Here is a 15912-nt window from a genome sequence, read left to right as displayed (position 1 = left end):
TGAGGTAGGGTTAACACAGGCCAATGCTTGTTGACCATATGCAACAAAAGCAGAACAATCCATGCTGATAAATTAACTCTTGGTTCAGAATGTGCAACAAAATACTAAGCCGGTGGAATATTTCATTTTCAAAAATACACATGCTTAAAGCCTGGAGAATGGCAAGAACCTGTGTTAGCATGTTTGAACTTTTAAATTGCATGATTTTTATATACACTACCTTTCAAAGATTTGGGGTACATCAAAGTTTTTGGAAGAAGTTTCATGCATGCAAGGTTGCATTTACTTGATCAAAAATACAGTAAAAACAGTGATATTGTGAAAAAAATATCACAATTTCAAATAACTGTTTAAATATATTTTAAAATGTTATTTATTCCTGTGATGGCACTCCAGATACTCCAGTCTTCAGTGTCACATGATCCAGTGTCACAGAAATCGTTCAAATATACGGATTTGCTGCTTCAGAAGGACTTCTTATTATAATCAATGTTGAAAAAAAGTTGTGCTGCTTAATATTATTGTGGAAACTACAATAGGCTAAATTTTTTCAGGATTCTTTGATGACAAGAAAGAACATATTTTGTAACATTATTAATTTCTTTACTGACACATTGATCAATTCGCTGCATAAAAGTAAAAAATAAAATAATATACAGTATAAATACACTATATATATATATATTTCTACTAACCCCAAATTTTTGAACAGTAATATATGTTTTTAAAAGGGCTTTTTTAACTGTAATTTTCCAGTAGGTATAACATTATCATGATGACACATTAGGATATACAGTATATCATATCGCAAGGTACTTGCCAATTCCCAGCAGTTCCTTGGGCAACCATGACATCAAATGATCATCTATGACTACAGTACAAAAATATAACATGGATAATGAGCAAATAAAACATACTCAAAAAGCATTCAGTTACAAACTCCCATGACACAAACACAAGATGCAAAACATCTCAGACACCTATAAAGAAATAGTTCACCCAAAACTGAAAATTCTGTAATCATTTACTCACCCTCATGCTGTTCCAAAATCATATGGCTTTCTTTCTTCTGTGGAACACAAAAAAAGATACCTCAAATGTCAGTTAACATCCGAGGTTTGACACCAGTTGGCGTTCGTGTCACTGTTGATATGGTCTGTGTATGCGTGCTTTGATTAATGATGTGAAAGTAAAATAGCCTAAACTTTCAGAAGACTTAGAATATTCCAGTTGAGTTGAATGGATTCACTTCAGACTAAAAATAAAGGTTCTTTAAATGGTTCCATGAAGAACCTTTAACACATCCATGTAAGCTTTCCATTGGACAAAAGATTATTAGTGGAAAAAGGTTTTTATGATTCACACTAAGACCAAAATTGTTCTTTCAAGAACTGCTCGCTGGAAGGTTCTTGGGGAACCTAAAATGGTTCTTCTAAAAATAAAAAAAATAAAAATATTGGAACCTTTATTTTTAAGAGTGTACCTATTTTTCCTTAATAGTTTTGAGCTTGACAGGTTTGGACCCCATTGATTTTAACATATGGACAAAAACAGCTGCAACATTCTTCTTAATATCTTCTTTTGTGTTCCACAGAAGAAAGAAAATCGAGTTTGGAACAACATGAGGTTGAGTTGTTCATTTTATTCACTACCACACCTTGAGGTGTTCTGTACATCTGAGGCATATAGCTGTTAGAAACCCACAGATTTCGGTGTAGGTCAGTGTGCCTCACACATGCTGCTCACTCGCTCTTTAAAAATTGACCGTAGAATATCTACAGGCCATAAACTTGTCAGGTGCTCAATGAAGGACACTTAACATTGTTATGATATTTTTCGTATTATCAGGATAGTTCTCCCAAAAATGATAATTATGTCATTGTTTACTCACCCTCATGATATCCCAAACCTGTATGACTTTCTGTGGAACGTGGAAGATATTTTGAAAAATGTCTATTTTGATATGTCAATGGAGTGCAGTGTTGTTTTGGTCCCCATTGACTTTCATTAAACAGAATATCTTCTTTTGTGTCCCAGAGAAGAAAGAACGTCAAACAACATGGTTTGGGTTGGAACAGCATGTGGGTGAGTAATTAATTACATTTTTGGCTGAACTATCACTTTAAAGTAGTCTTTGGGCACAAGGAGAGGGATCCCAGGCAAATAAATGATCCTAAACCAGACATTAGCACCCCATTATCACTGGGTCTATGATCCATAGAACCACAGCACTTATGGTCATTGTCGTTCACACGGTTCTATACATTATAGGTGTAGTCTGTCAGGTAATCCTTCAGCCGGTTAGGCAAAGGAAGTTCTTGTACTCGCCGTGTGGTTTTATTGATGGCAATACGACACAGATGCTGCAGAGACGGTGTGGCCGTGTACACCGGAGTCGTGAGCAGCAGCTGCACGGTGCCGTTGGATGGGACGAGAGGGGTAGTCCTGTCCTTACAAGACGTCCGGGACAGCTGCACATAGTGCTCCACGAGATGGACGACACTGTCGAACTGCTTGAGTTTGGGCTTGACCAGCACCACTGAGTCCAGCTTGAACTTGCCGTCCTTGTATTCAATACGCAGGTTGGTTGGTCCTGCAGATGTCATGGCGGAGATGGTGAAAAGGTAGTCCCTCTGAGAGCTGTCCCGGACCAGAAACGTGCCCTCCGACGTGTCCTGCAGGATCTCCTTGGCTTCGTTGGCTGTCAGGCTGCCCCAGTACCAGCCTGCTTCCAAGAAAAGAAGACACACAGATGGTCATACGTATCCTGTTCCACAGTATTTGTTTCAGTCGTTTGCTTGTGTAATATGAGACGCATAATGTTTCCCTCAAAGGACATGCTTACAAAGCCATGACTAATTTGCATCTGATAATGTAGCAAAAACCAAGCACTTCCCAAACGAGCTGTTAAATTAACATTAATTAAAAACATGATGGCAACTGTGGCACAGCAGGACTAAACAACACAGCAAATATGTCAACAAAAATGACGTAGCTTTCCTGAAATACTGAACTAGACCATCTGACTATTTCATCTTGGGAGTACTTGACATTTTTTCACAGGCAGATGCTTGAGAGATGTTCCCAAAAAAGCTACTCAAATCATTTTTCTCAGCAGCAAACAAACATAAAAATGGATCTCGTTGCAGCATTTTAATTACTGTATCTTGCTTTTCTTTTATATACAGTGCAGTGCTGGACTAAACTGGTTTGTGCACTTGAAACCAGAAAGGCACAAGCAATTGAGGGCAAATGTTCTAGCCAGGCCAGGAAACATAACAAAAGCTTCACAGACATGATAATGTCACTCTTTTGTTGCACAAAAGCAAACAGAAAATGTAAACAGTAAAGGCTTTTGTCAGGAAATTCACGTAGTTCCTACTTGCATTGCATTCACTTACATACTTCATATCAGGGTCAGAAAGGGGGGTTTGTGGGGAAAATGCCACAGAAAGGTATTTGTAACATCTGATATAGTTCTTAATACTGTCTTGAATTCATTGTATTACACATATTCCCAATCTCCTTATATGGATTAATGCAATTTATTAAATTCAAGTATTGACATAAAAAGGCTAAAAAAAAGGTATACTGTAGGCTATATAAAAATCCAAAGGTGATGAAAATTGCCCCTTAAAGGAAAAATGCATTACTCGATTTAGGCTTACTTTTTTGTTGACATTCACCTCTCTTATATTTCTCTCATATAACACCACCAAAAAACACACTAGATGCAAATTATATCACATAAATGAATAAATAAACAGCAGTCCTGAAGCAACATTTTCAACCATATGACATTCAAAAAATGAAGCTGCTTTGAAAACATCAACAAACTCTAAAAAAACGACCTTTAAACATTTTATTGAAATTGTATATAGAGGGTTAATTATCACTTTAAATATTCGCTATTAACATATATATTATAATACAATAATTATTGGTTTGTTATGTAGGCTATATGAATCACTGCCTGTGGCTGTGTTTGTACAAGATTAATCCAGTCAGTGGTAGCCTACAGGAACAAATGAATAGAATATGGAAACGAGCAGTAAACGTTTACCAGTGTTTTTAAGGTCTCTCATGGCAGTGGCAATGCGACTCTGTTCGGACTCCGTGACTTGGGTTTCGGTTTGCGATCTTCTTTCATTCTCGATGCTTTCCGTGGAGTCGGATGAGTGACAGGTCATTGGAGAACCGCGTTCTGCATATAATGTCTATAATTATCCCTCAAAGACGACTGACTCTTACAATCAACCAAAACATGTGAGAAGTCTTCCAAAGCGCCCGTGGATTTTGTTTGGCTGCGCGGATCTGAAAAATACAAACATGTTTTAGACGACAGAATGTGTTACATTATTATAGAGAATATAAACATGTGTTGTAATATGTTTTGTTTCAAGGTCTGTAACGATGACGCTATTTTGTCTTTCAAACGTTGATAATATTCCCATATAGGCTAAAACTGGAAATTAAAGTTGTTTATCTCTGAACTGTGTAAATGAATGTATAGTAGCATACAAAGAGTGCTATTGTTACAATCTTCCACCTGTTTGTAACACTATCGTTTTAAATTGTTGTGGTAGTTTGTGGTAATCATGATCCCACATCACCCTCATTTCCTTTTAAACATTTAAAGGGGTTATGAACTGCATTTTTTATATCATTTTATGTTTCCTGGGGTGCACGTGTAATGTTAGTATGATTTTTACATAAAAATATTGCCATCATTTAGAAATAAAAGACCATTTTCGACTCTGATTTTAGCCCTGTGATGGAAGGGGCGTGTCTGATGTATGAGTTAAAGGTAAACGCACACTGATATGATTGGCTAACATCTTTGCAAATGAAATAAGTAGGCTATTACATGGAACTCTCTTGAAACTATCGGCCATTACTACGTTTTTACTATTAAAGCTGTAGAGCTAATCGTGATAACTCGATGGCATGAAAGGTTGCAGTGATGAGCATTGCAGCCAATGAAAGACATGTCTGTTGAGCGCATGAATGCAGTGATCTCGTCATTTCCTTTGCATTGATTTGATGTAAATAAGAAATTCACTGTGCAGTATAGACAGCGTTTTAGCGAGAGTCCAGAATTCATTCATTGACAGCTCCAGCGATTATAAAGGGAGGGTTCTTTGATCGCTTTCTGTATATAATTTAATCACAATTTAAATAGCAGGTTATTTTCATGCTAGGCCTACTATTGATAAACAATGTAAAGTTGGCGGTTTAGTCCCTGGATTGATTTAATGATGCATAAACAGCAAGATTTGTCCGTAGAGCTCGTGTTTACATCGAAAAACAATGGAAAAGTAGCACATTGGATTGGAAAAACGCGTTCTGTGTGAACGTCCCCTTACATCACACTATTATGTCATAATGTGACAGAATCTGAAACTAGTCATTTTTAGAGCTGGTTTCAATAAAAGCTGTTTTTGGACTAACAGGGAAGTTTTGAGTTCTGAAACTTACAGGATGTTTTTATACAACTTTTTATTAGGCCTATGTCAAAAATCAATCATGTCCCTTTAATTCAACCTGGTCCACTTATAGGAAACGTTCAAAACAACATACAATTTGAAACAAATAGAAATTCACTAAACAGACAGTTAGCAGCTAAGTTCAGCTAAACACAGTACAGACAGACAGTGTGTGCGTGTTAGTCACTCACAACAATTATGGTAAGTGTAGCAACACTCTTCTATTTTGTTCAATATTTGTGTGTCCAGCAGAATGGAAAGTGTTTCAACCCTTCCCGTCTATTTAGATATTTTTATTCATAGTTTTTAACACGTAACCTAGATGAAAAGCTTGTGTGAATGCTTTAGTGGCTATTAGTTCTGCTATTTAACATCATGATCGCAAAAGAAGTTATAAGGAATATATGAAATTACTCTTTCTTCTTACCTCCAAATTGTTTTTGTCCAGTAAATCCTTTAAATTACAGCCTTACAGCTTCTACTGTCACCTCACTCAGGAGGGTGGTGCTCACATTTTGAAAGAGATTTCACCCCTGCAGCTCATTTCTAACTGGTTATTTGAAATACGCTCATAAAGTGATAAATGAAAGTGGCCATTCCGTGTTAATCTCCTTTGAATAATACAAAGGTCAGCCATAACTGCTATTATTTTGTTCTGTTTTTTTTTTTTTTTTTATTGAATAAAATAACGAAATGACAATCGTCATGAGCTTCATAAACGTTATAAATATCCCGTCCTTATTTCGAGTGAATGGTTCATTGCGCACGTGCATGAGGAATACAAAACAAAGGCTGCCTTTAAGAGACGGCAAATACGCAGAACTGCCTTTCCTAGGAAACTGCATTGACAGCTCCTGGTAAATGATAGTGTGACAAATAAGATCAACGAAAGTATTTTCTACAAAACGTGTAAATTAAAATACTTCTACATGCGCGAATCCTTTGATGTAGCTGCTATCTGAGACATAATGAAGCACAAGAAATAAAGCAGAACATATTTTGAACATAAACTTGAGCCCGAAAAGCGACAGTCGGAGAAAGCGCACATCACTTACCTTTTGTCAAGTGAAAGCAATAAGCAATTAAGTCCAGCGCGTTTCGCGTTACAGACGTTCAATAGCACCATGATTTAGACCCATCATTTATTAATGGGAAACACTGATCGGTTCACTGTCAGACGACCAGCTCGCCCTGATGCTCAGCAGGTCGGGACGCGTTTTTCCTTGTATTCGCATTGATTCTCTCGGCAGCGACACTCCACTCTGTCTACAAACGCACCGCACGTCCAAACGCGCGCGCCAAGCGAGCAGGACACATATAATTACTCTCTCCAGCAGTTTAGCGATATTCCAACGAATCTTTTTTTTCTGCTTTGTGTGTGTGTATGTGTGTGCGCTCGTCGTTAACGACTTAATCCTCATTTAAAATGACTGGTATACAAAAGACTAATTTCCAGGAACTTTCCAGGAATCGTATCACGTGGTCAGAAACGCGAGCGCTCTCTTAAGGTCGTGTCAAATAGCTATATTGTTGTTTTTGTTTATTTGTTTGTTTTGTTAAGACGCATATATTTATCACAATCCACGCTACATGTAATTTTAATTTTATTTAATTTTACTATGTTTGTATGCCTTTTGATGTAAAGAATATTTTTCAATGTTACCATAATAAGCTATTTGTAATTTGTTTAGGCTATATAAAAGCAATGAAATACAAGAGACGGACAACTAAATAGGCTACTGCCATACGTCCAATGTTGCACACCCCAAATATAGCCTATTTTTTATTGTTTATTCTTTCTTTCTATATGTTTATTTATTTTTTAAAACATCTGTGATTGGCATTTTTGTTTATAGAATTCACTAAAAAGGAATTTACAGTTGTTGCTTTTCAAGATCCGTGAGCGAGTCACAGCGTGACAAGTGCCACCTTAAACCAGGAATTTATTGCCTATGACAAAAACATAATTATAAAAAGCTGCATTTAACCTGTGTGTGAAAACCAAAAATCACATCAACAGCATACATACATACATACATACATACATACATACATATATATATATATATATATATATATATATATATATATATATATATATATATATATATATATATATATATATATATATATATATATATATATAGCCTATATGCTGTGTGTGAAAACCAAAAATCACAACAACAGCATATATATATATATATAGAGAGAGAGAGAGAGAGAGAGAGAGTGTAGTTTAAAATTCATTAGGCCTATGTTAAGAATGTCTATAAATAAAATTGGCAGAACCTTCCCACATGTGTAAGAGGCATTACAATCCCTAAAGACAACAGTGGATTATAGCTGTCAGAGGTGAGTCAGGTGACTGCAGGTCTGATGCCTCAGATGACCTTGCTCGGGCTACAGGCTGCTTCTCTCATGGAGACAAATTGTTTGCTTGTTAATTTTAGGGACAAGGTCATGTTAAACCAATTATTTGAGCTTTTAAAACAAATGAAATTGCGACCGAACATCCTCTTCTTAAAATCAAATTAAGAGAACGTGGAAGGAAGATCTTGGCAGACCAATCTCAGATACATTGGAATGTGTTCTTGCTTATTCAGTTTGAAATCATTTAAAGTGCACATAAGGCTCATATATTATGTCAAAAGTTAAATTAGCTAAAATCTACCCTGGAACTGGCCCCATGTATAATATATGTCTATGTTCACAGGTTCTGGACATGTTTTTAAGGCTCTTTCAGCAGTTCTGCAGCACAGAGCCAGATCCTCTGCAGCATTATTTGGAATTGCCCCTGGTTATTAGTTATTAGCAAAGTTCCTTGCTTTTTCTTCCTTGTTACACAAGTCAGTAAAGTGGAAGGAGGCTGCTCCACCCACTTACATCCATGTACTTTATATCTATCTATCTGTCTATGAAATATAATGTCTTGCCTCCATCTTAAAATGATCAAATACTCGTTAAGATGCTCTGAATGTTTGTTTTTTTAAGATCTGGCCCCAATTTTGATTATTTTGATTGTTCTAAATAATGCCATATTGCTGACTGAATATCTCCCTTCCCTAAATGGAAGTCAAAGCAGTGGATTGTATTTATTTAGGCTATTACAGTAATTTAGTTAGTTAGTAGTCTAAGTTAGTGTCTATATCCTACATGTTTTTACATAAGTGTATGTGTGTAGCTACGCATGCGGATAGATACTATTTTGCAGTATCTTATGAAAATTACAGGCCAGCAAGGATGTAATCTCGGGAAACAGTTGGTGAGGGGTTGAGAGATTGTGTCGAATGTGATTTGTATCGAAAAATAAAAACTAAAAATTTGAGAACGAAATAAATGAGATTGCTATGAAATATTATTAAATAATCCTAAAATCCTGTTCTGTAATTGTTAACTTTTTTCGCTTTGGTTATACATCTCTGGGGTTAAAGAAGTTGATAATTCTGGCTGCCTTATAGCCTCCTCTTCTGGTCATCGAAGACCTTCACAGTGTAAAGTAGCAATATGGAGAAGGATGTAAAGTTGACTTGAACTATTGCAAAAAAACAATATTAAAAAATAAAAGAAAAATTTGTGAGGTCAAAAGAATTGTTACCGCTATTTTTTTTTAAATACATAAATAAACCATTTGACCTATCCTTTAATTGTTAAATTGTGTGACCACATTTTATGTAAGATCTTTCTGGGGTTTTTTGAATATATGAAAAAATAAAGCATATTCTAATAAATCCCAAATTAGTTACCTTTGGCCTACCTGAAAATGGAATAAATTATTTCTTTCACGAAAAACCATAAACGATACAGACGATAGGCCTCCAGGCCGGCAGGGGGCAGTGGCTCAGCAGTCGTCCTGACTACTGTTTGACGTCACGCACGCGGCAAAAACAAAAATGACTTCCTTGCCGCTTTTCACCAAAGTGTAGATTTTATTTTTTATTTTGCACAATTTAGTGACACAAACGCTATAATTTTCAGAAATACACAAATAGGAGTAACGGTATATTTTTTATTTAGCAGCCGTTGATTATTCGCGTACTAAAGGTGAGCATTTTGATGTTTATTATTATCGCTTCAGTGCTGTGAAGCTGTTACTAATGTTTAAACGGTTTAAATTAAATATAACTTACAGTGTAGCAGTGAATCTGAGTAGTTATAATAAACTTCAAATGTAATGTTAATAGTAATAATACAGATCTATTTTTATGCTTGTAGTTATACAGCTAGCAAATCTCCTGTTTACACTTTACTGTGACTGTAAAAACAACATATAATGTTATGTAAACTAGTTTTCTTTGTCTGTGACTGTACAGTACCATAGTAAAACAAAGCTTTGCTAATCAAAGACATGCCATGTTCTTTTACTATTCAAAATATAATCACTTTTAACTTAAGCATTCTTAATATTTTTGGTGGATGGCAGTTATTTGTTATTATGAATGATAAAAATGAACCATAATGCCCGTTAAAACGATGATTTACAGGGTGTTTTGGAAGTACATGGCCATGGATTCTGCAGAGACGAGATATGCCCATCTGCTGCAACCCCTGCGGGACCTCACCAAGAACTGGGACATTGACCTGGCCAGCCAGCTCGGAGAGTATCTTGAGGAGGTGAGAAAACACACTGAGATCAAGCACCATCTCAATGATTTAAATGTGCTTTTTTTCTATCCCAGAGTCTCATATTGTTGCTGTTTTTGACAGCTGGACCAGATGACCATTTCATTTGATGGTGGGAAAACCATGATGAACTTTGCAGAGGCTGCACTTTTAATTCAAGGATCAACGTGCATCTATGGCAGAAAGGTAAATGATGCTTTATGTGTGTAATACAGTAATTCATTTCACTAAAATATAAGTTTAGTGATTTTCCATATGATAATTTAGTTAGTTAGTAATTTAAACAAGACATCTAGCTCTTATATAGCTTAATATTGTAAGGAAATGTTTTAGGTATGATCACTTATTTATTTACTTAGTTACTTTGTTTAATTTACATATTAAACACTAGTTGGAAAATTTGGCAGTTTTATATGTTGATTCAGAGTTGGAATTGGCTTAAATGTTATTTGATGCATTAACCAACATTAACTAATGAAACTGTACTGTAAAATGTTTTATGAAATTAACACTTTTTTTCTTTACAATATTATTCTGGATATTTAGGTGGAGCTCCTTCACACTCTGGTGTTTCAAACATTGGACTACATCTCTAACAAAAACAAGAAGTAGGTGTTATTGCCTTTGACCTCAAATTTCCGTTTATTCTGTTGAATTGGTTTGTGACATGCTATTTGTGTTTATCTCAACAGACGTGATAAACAAGGTTCTTCATCAGATGGTGACCAAGAAAAAGCCCATTCGGGCAATGAAGGTGACGATTGTGAGGTGTGTAAATGAGGATTAACACTTGTTACCCTAAACACAATTTAACGTTTTATAAATCTGTGAGTAAAAAGGTTTGTTTTTATGCAGTTTGATGAGATTGAACAGGATGAGAATGTCAACTCTCAGAATATAACAATGAAAGATCCAACAGAGGTGAGTTGGGTTTCACCCTGTCAAAGTATTTGTTTCTACAATTTTATGGGTAAACTGAACATCAACATTATTCTTATTTTGTCTCTCTTGACTGAGTAAGATTTAAATATGAGATATGCTTCTGATATTAAGTAATATTACTAACTTTGTAAATGTTCTGCAGATTAAGGTGTTGTTTTGCTTAACTTGCATAGCAATTGGTGTGCTTTTTTCTGGGTCTAATTATTCCTTATTCTTCTTTAGCCCGTGACGATTATCCGTCTCCCTCCTGAGTCTCTCATTCCTGCCGAATCACATGAGAAACAGAAATACCCCCTTCTCAGGTAAAGACACTCTGACCCACACAGACAAATAAAAAGTTTGCACACTTTTACACTGTTCCATCTATAATATGATTGGTCGTACAGCCTAGCAGTACCAATTCAGTCCTCTGTCTCTTCAGGAGAATATTGTCTGGCTCAGTTGCAGGAAATGATGTTCGTACTTAAAAGAACTCAAATGTTTGTTAATCGTTATCCTCTAGTCATAAAGGGGAGCTTCTTGGCAGCTGTAAGGATTTTCGGATTAATAATTTCACCACGGATGAAGCGGGATTGATGCGTCTGGGCTCTTCCCACGCTCACTTCATCAAGGAGGTTGCAGAAATCCAGCACAATTTCTCTGTACATGCACCTGTACCTTTACAAACAGGTGAGGACACAGACTTCTTGTGTGTGGCAATCTGTACCAATGTTTTGCTTTGCGTAATTTTTTATTTTACAAAAAAATACCAATTGTCAGAAAAAAGCTAAGCAGCACAACTGTTGTCATCATTGATGATAATAAGAACTGTTTCTTGAGCTGCAAATCTACATATTAGAATGATTTCTGAAGCATAATGTGGCACTGAAGACTGGAGTAACGATGATGAAAATTCAGCTTTGCCATCACAGGAATAAATTACATTTTAAAATATATTAAAGTAGAAAACAGTTATTTTAATTATAGCAATATTTCACTATATTACTGGTTTTACTGTATTTTATATCAAATAAATCAGCCTTGGTGGATGAGCATAAGAGACTTCTTTCAAAAATCATTTAAACATCTTACTGAACTGACCCCAAACTTTTGAATGATGATGTGCCTAAACCATATTCCTATTTCAAGACTAACGAATTCGCACACGCTGGTTTATTTTGTTTTGATCTAATTAATATCATGTGGTGTTTAGAAGGCATTGCTGAGGTTGATGGTGGTTACGATGAAGAAGATGGTGGTGCTGAGGTTCTTCCTCCACTGGAAGATCATGGGATGGAGGTGGAGTCTGAAGAGTGGGTAGAAAGGCATCAGGTACCCGAACGCTTTGTGATTGAATGTTGATGTTTGTTATGTTTGGCATTCAAGAAAAGCTCTGTTCAATTAATGTAAACAATTTTTTCCCTTTTATTTGTTCTAGGGCCCGAGTGAGGGGAGGATGCTGAGACCGAGACCTGAAGTACAGCCAATTTCAGAGGAACCTAAGCAACCCAAGGTATAGAGTGCTGCACTGACTTAAAATGCTCTCTTTTCATCACATACACTTGATCAAGTAACCATGTTCACATGTAGTGCCTGTTAAATTATCCTTTCATGATGTTGTCATAATCTTATCTTACAAAACAATTGCATGTGCATATTCTAGGAAAGTGTGGACCCTTGGAAATGGCACGACTCATATGCTGTGTTTGGGGAGGACAAACCTCTCAAAATAGGTGTGTGCTCAATCTGATGTCCCTCAGGATGGGTGTATTGACCTTAAAATAACTCAATTAATTATTCTTTTTCAATATGATTTTTTGCTGTTTGGAGTTTTATTTTCTTCTCTGCTCTCTAGGCAAGTGTTATAAAGTGCCAGCAGGTCTTGAAGAGTCTGGAAAAAGGAAGAGGAAGGGTCCTTCAAAACTGCAGGACTTTGGCAGCTGGTACTCTAAAACTTGTAAGTTATTTTTATCAGGCTGTTGAAAAGGAATGGACTACATATTTTCTTGTGAATCTAAGAGAAGTTGTTATTTTCTTTTACAGTTGAGACTGCGGATCGCAAGCTTAAGAATGGACCTACTTATCCTGGTAACAATCTGAGGCGTTGTGCTATATAAATATATTTGTATATATTGTTGTAATATATATATATATTTTTTATTGCAGACCTTAATTACATCTTTGTGAGTAAAATGGGTCAGCGTCTGAAAGTACAGAAGCAGATTCTTAGGAAAAGGGTAAGTACAATCTTGTGTTTGTGCGTGCGTGAAGTGGATGTCAGCAAAAACATTTTTTATGAAATTAATACTTTAATTTAGCAAGGATGCATTAAATAGATAAATGTGACCGTGACAACATTTATAATGTTACAAAAGATTTCTATTTCAAATAGATGCTGTTCTTTTGATTAGTCCTCTTCATCAAAAATCCTGAAGAAAAATGAATCAGTTTCTGCAAATATATTAAGCAGCACAGCTATTTTCAACATTGATATGAAAAAGAAATGTTTCTTGAACACCAAATCTGCATTTTAGATTGATTTCTGAAGGGTCATGTGACACTAGAGTAATGGCTGCTGAAAATTCAGCTTTGCCATCATTGGAATAAATTACACTTTAAAATATTAGTATAGAAAACAGTTAATAGTAATATTGTGAAATAGTATTACAATTAACTGTTTTCTATACTAATATATTTTAAAGTGTAATTTATTCCCATCTATTTGTTTGTACTGTATTTTATGTATCAAATAAATGAAGCCTTGAGACTTCGATCAAAATCTTACCAATCCCCAAACTTTTGAACAGTAGTGTATTGTGATGTGTCGTGTAACCCAAGGTATTTTCTATTTAGGGTGTTTTTGTCTCCGATGAGGAGTTAAAGAAAACTTACTTGGAACCAGAGAATCTTGAGGACCAGGTCGAGGTGGTCCGGCATCCAGATGTAGAGGGTGAGATGCACACCCTCATCCAACCCTAGATTTTTATTCCCCTTCACTGTCAATTAATTGAAATAGATCATATAACTATTGTTTAAAATGTACCAAACATAAACATTTTGTGGTATTCCTTAAATTTTATTCAGGTGAGGACTTTTCAGATCAGGAACATGACGACTTTGTTGATGAACTTGAACCTGCGGATCACCTCGGAGAACAGGAGCAAATTTTCCAAGACTTGCATATGAGCCGGATGAGTTATGAAGATCTGGTCAAGAAGAGTGTGGTATGAGAGCTTAACAACTGATTTCCATCAGAATAATGATACATTAATTGGACAGTGGAAGTATATTCATTCTGATTTCTCTGTATGTAGGATCTGTTTCTGGTGAACTCTCAGAAGTATGCGCAGGAGACGGCGTTGTCTCGAAGAGTCAAAGAGTGGGAGGATGGAATCAACCCTCATCTTGCTGCCCAGGTAATGTGGCATGATGTGACCGATTCTAATGTTTCCAAAAATGCACAGCATAAAGAATAATAAATATTAAGAACTACCGGTTGCAATTTTTGTGTACAGGAGACCCGTCTTGCTTTTGACATCCATGAGTATGGAGACAGAATTGTCCAGGCACTCTCTAGCGTGGGGATGAAAAAATCGTTTGCCTTCGTTGTCGAAGGCAAGGAGAACACAGAAGCCTGCAGATACATGCTGGCTGCGCTACAGCTGGTGGGTAAAGCTGGTACACAGAGCAATGACTGCTGGTACTAACCAGTGAGGCCACGATTTAACTGAAACGAGTGAACGAATTCTTAATTCGTGGCCACTGTATATATATTTTTGTCTGCATGTGATGTGCAGGGCTCTGTACATTTAAGATGAAATGTCATCTTTTAAAACAAAAATGTCAGTTTATGACCTGACGCTACTTTTCTATTACAGGCCAATGATTACACAGTGGAGATTGACAAGAAGGAGGGACTTGAAGACAGCGTAGATACAATGGAACTCACATTACTGACTACACAGAGGGCTCATGAACGTCTCAAAACCTACAACGCACCTTCTGCTACAGATATTCCCTGACCTTTTACTTTTGTTTATTGCTTATCATTTCTTCCCTTTGGCCCCAAACAGAAGCTCTTTATCACAGACAACATCAAAGAGATAAAAATCACACAAAGACTTTCTATGCTTTTCTATCTAGGCATTTTGGTCTCGTAATTCAAACATGTATACTGATATTCAGCACTGCTCTTGCATTTGAATTTGGTCTTTAAACACGCATGGATGAATCTGAGTCCCAAGATGAAGAAATAACTGATGTTTTGACATAAATTGCAATGCAAATGAGACCTGCTTTTCATTTTAAGAAGCTAATGCCATATTTCATTTGTAAAATTATGATAAAAGTCTGTACAATTGTCTGTTTTATATGCATTCTGGACATTTCACCTCCAAGTAAACTGTCTGTACAGTTTCTAAGCCATTTTTATATAATTATAGAAGAAGCACACATAAAAATAAAAACTAGTGCTGCAAAAAAGTCATTTTTGAGTTTGATGCAAGTTAAAATAAGATGCCACAAACATTTAGCAGTGAGAAGTATGACATTTGTTTCTGGATTTTTGTGAGTTTGTGTTATAGTGTGGATAAATAACATTCCTCGGTTTGTGCTATTATATGTAGTTTTAATTGACTGTACAACCTGTGTTTAAAGAAATAACACACTTCTATCAATTTATACTATTATAGTATTTATGAATGTTTTGAATTAGCTTTTATTTTAATATTTTCAGTTTTCATTTAAGAATTTCAACTTATTCCAGTTGCAAATATTTCTCATTTTTAAAGTTTCCATCTATTATTTATATTTTTAGTTTTATTTCAATTACAAAAAACAATTTTTAATAGTTTTATTTACTTGCAGTTAATAATGCAAATAAGGA

At 35.7% G+C, this 15912-nt stretch overlaps 2 protein-coding genes across 4 annotated transcripts; one reads left to right on the top strand and one right to left on the bottom strand.

Moving 5' to 3' along the window:
• Nucleotides 1-1435: 1435 nt before the first annotated feature.
• socs2 (suppressor of cytokine signaling 2) lies at nt 1436-6967 on the bottom strand. Of its 2 annotated transcripts, none has more exons than XM_084111259.1 (3): nt 6542-6967; nt 4064-4314; nt 1436-2725 (listed from the first exon to the last, which is right to left on the bottom strand). In XM_084111259.1, the coding sequence occupies exons 2-3, from the start codon at nt 4188-4190 to the stop codon at nt 2259-2261; spliced, it is 594 nt and encodes a 197-aa protein (XP_083967385.1). In that variant the 5' UTR covers nt 4191-4314; nt 6542-6967; the 3' UTR covers nt 1436-2258. The 2 variants fall into 2 exon arrangements, with proteins under 2 accessions (XP_083967385.1, XP_083967384.1); XM_084111258.1 differs by having other exon boundaries at nt 1584-2728; nt 6542-6923.
• A 2382-nt stretch (nt 6968-9349) lies between these two features.
• ncaph2 (non-SMC condensin II complex, subunit H2) lies at nt 9350-15513 on the top strand. Of its 2 annotated transcripts, none has more exons than XM_084111254.1 (19): nt 9350-9527; nt 9968-10097; nt 10191-10292; nt 10653-10714; nt 10799-10874; nt 10962-11027; nt 11271-11350; nt 11551-11717; nt 12241-12359; nt 12466-12540; nt 12691-12760; nt 12883-12984; nt 13071-13115; nt 13194-13264; nt 13881-13977; nt 14112-14251; nt 14342-14443; nt 14543-14692; nt 14906-15513. In XM_084111254.1, the coding sequence occupies exons 2-19, from the start codon at nt 9984-9986 to the stop codon at nt 15047-15049; spliced, it is 1782 nt and encodes a 593-aa protein (XP_083967380.1). In that variant the 5' UTR covers nt 9350-9527; nt 9968-9983; the 3' UTR covers nt 15050-15513. The 2 variants fall into 2 exon arrangements, with proteins under 2 accessions (XP_083967380.1, XP_083967381.1); XM_084111255.1 differs by having other exon boundaries at nt 9390-9527; nt 12244-12359.
• Nucleotides 15514-15912: the final 399 nt, after the last annotated feature.

This window comes from Abramis brama (genome assembly GCF_963993115.1).
Source record: "Abramis brama genome assembly, chromosome: 4".
Taxonomy (NCBI): Eukaryota; Metazoa; Chordata; class Actinopteri; order Cypriniformes; family Leuciscidae; genus Abramis; species Abramis brama.
Note: the sequence above shows the minus strand (reverse complement) of the source record. Positions and strands in the feature narration are given on the sequence as shown.

Coding starts and splice junctions, on each gene's coding strand:
- socs2 (XM_084111258.1), bottom strand. CDS start 4,190: ATGACCTGTCACTCATCCGACTCCACGGAAAGCATCGAGAATGAAAGA. Junction 2,729..4,063: donor GAGAGACCTTAAAAACACTG/GTAAACGTTTAC, acceptor TTTTCTTGGAAG/CAGGCTGGTACTGGGGCAGC.
- ncaph2 (XM_084111254.1), top strand. CDS start 9,984: ATGGCCATGGATTCTGCAGAGACGAGATATGCCCATCTGCTGCAACCC. Junction 10,875..10,961: donor ATGAAGGTGACGATTGTGAG/GTGTGTAAATGA, acceptor GTTTTTATGCAG/TTTGATGAGATTGAACAGGA. Junction 14,693..14,905: donor TGCTGGCTGCGCTACAGCTG/GTGGGTAAAGCT, acceptor TTTCTATTACAG/GCCAATGATTACACAGTGGA.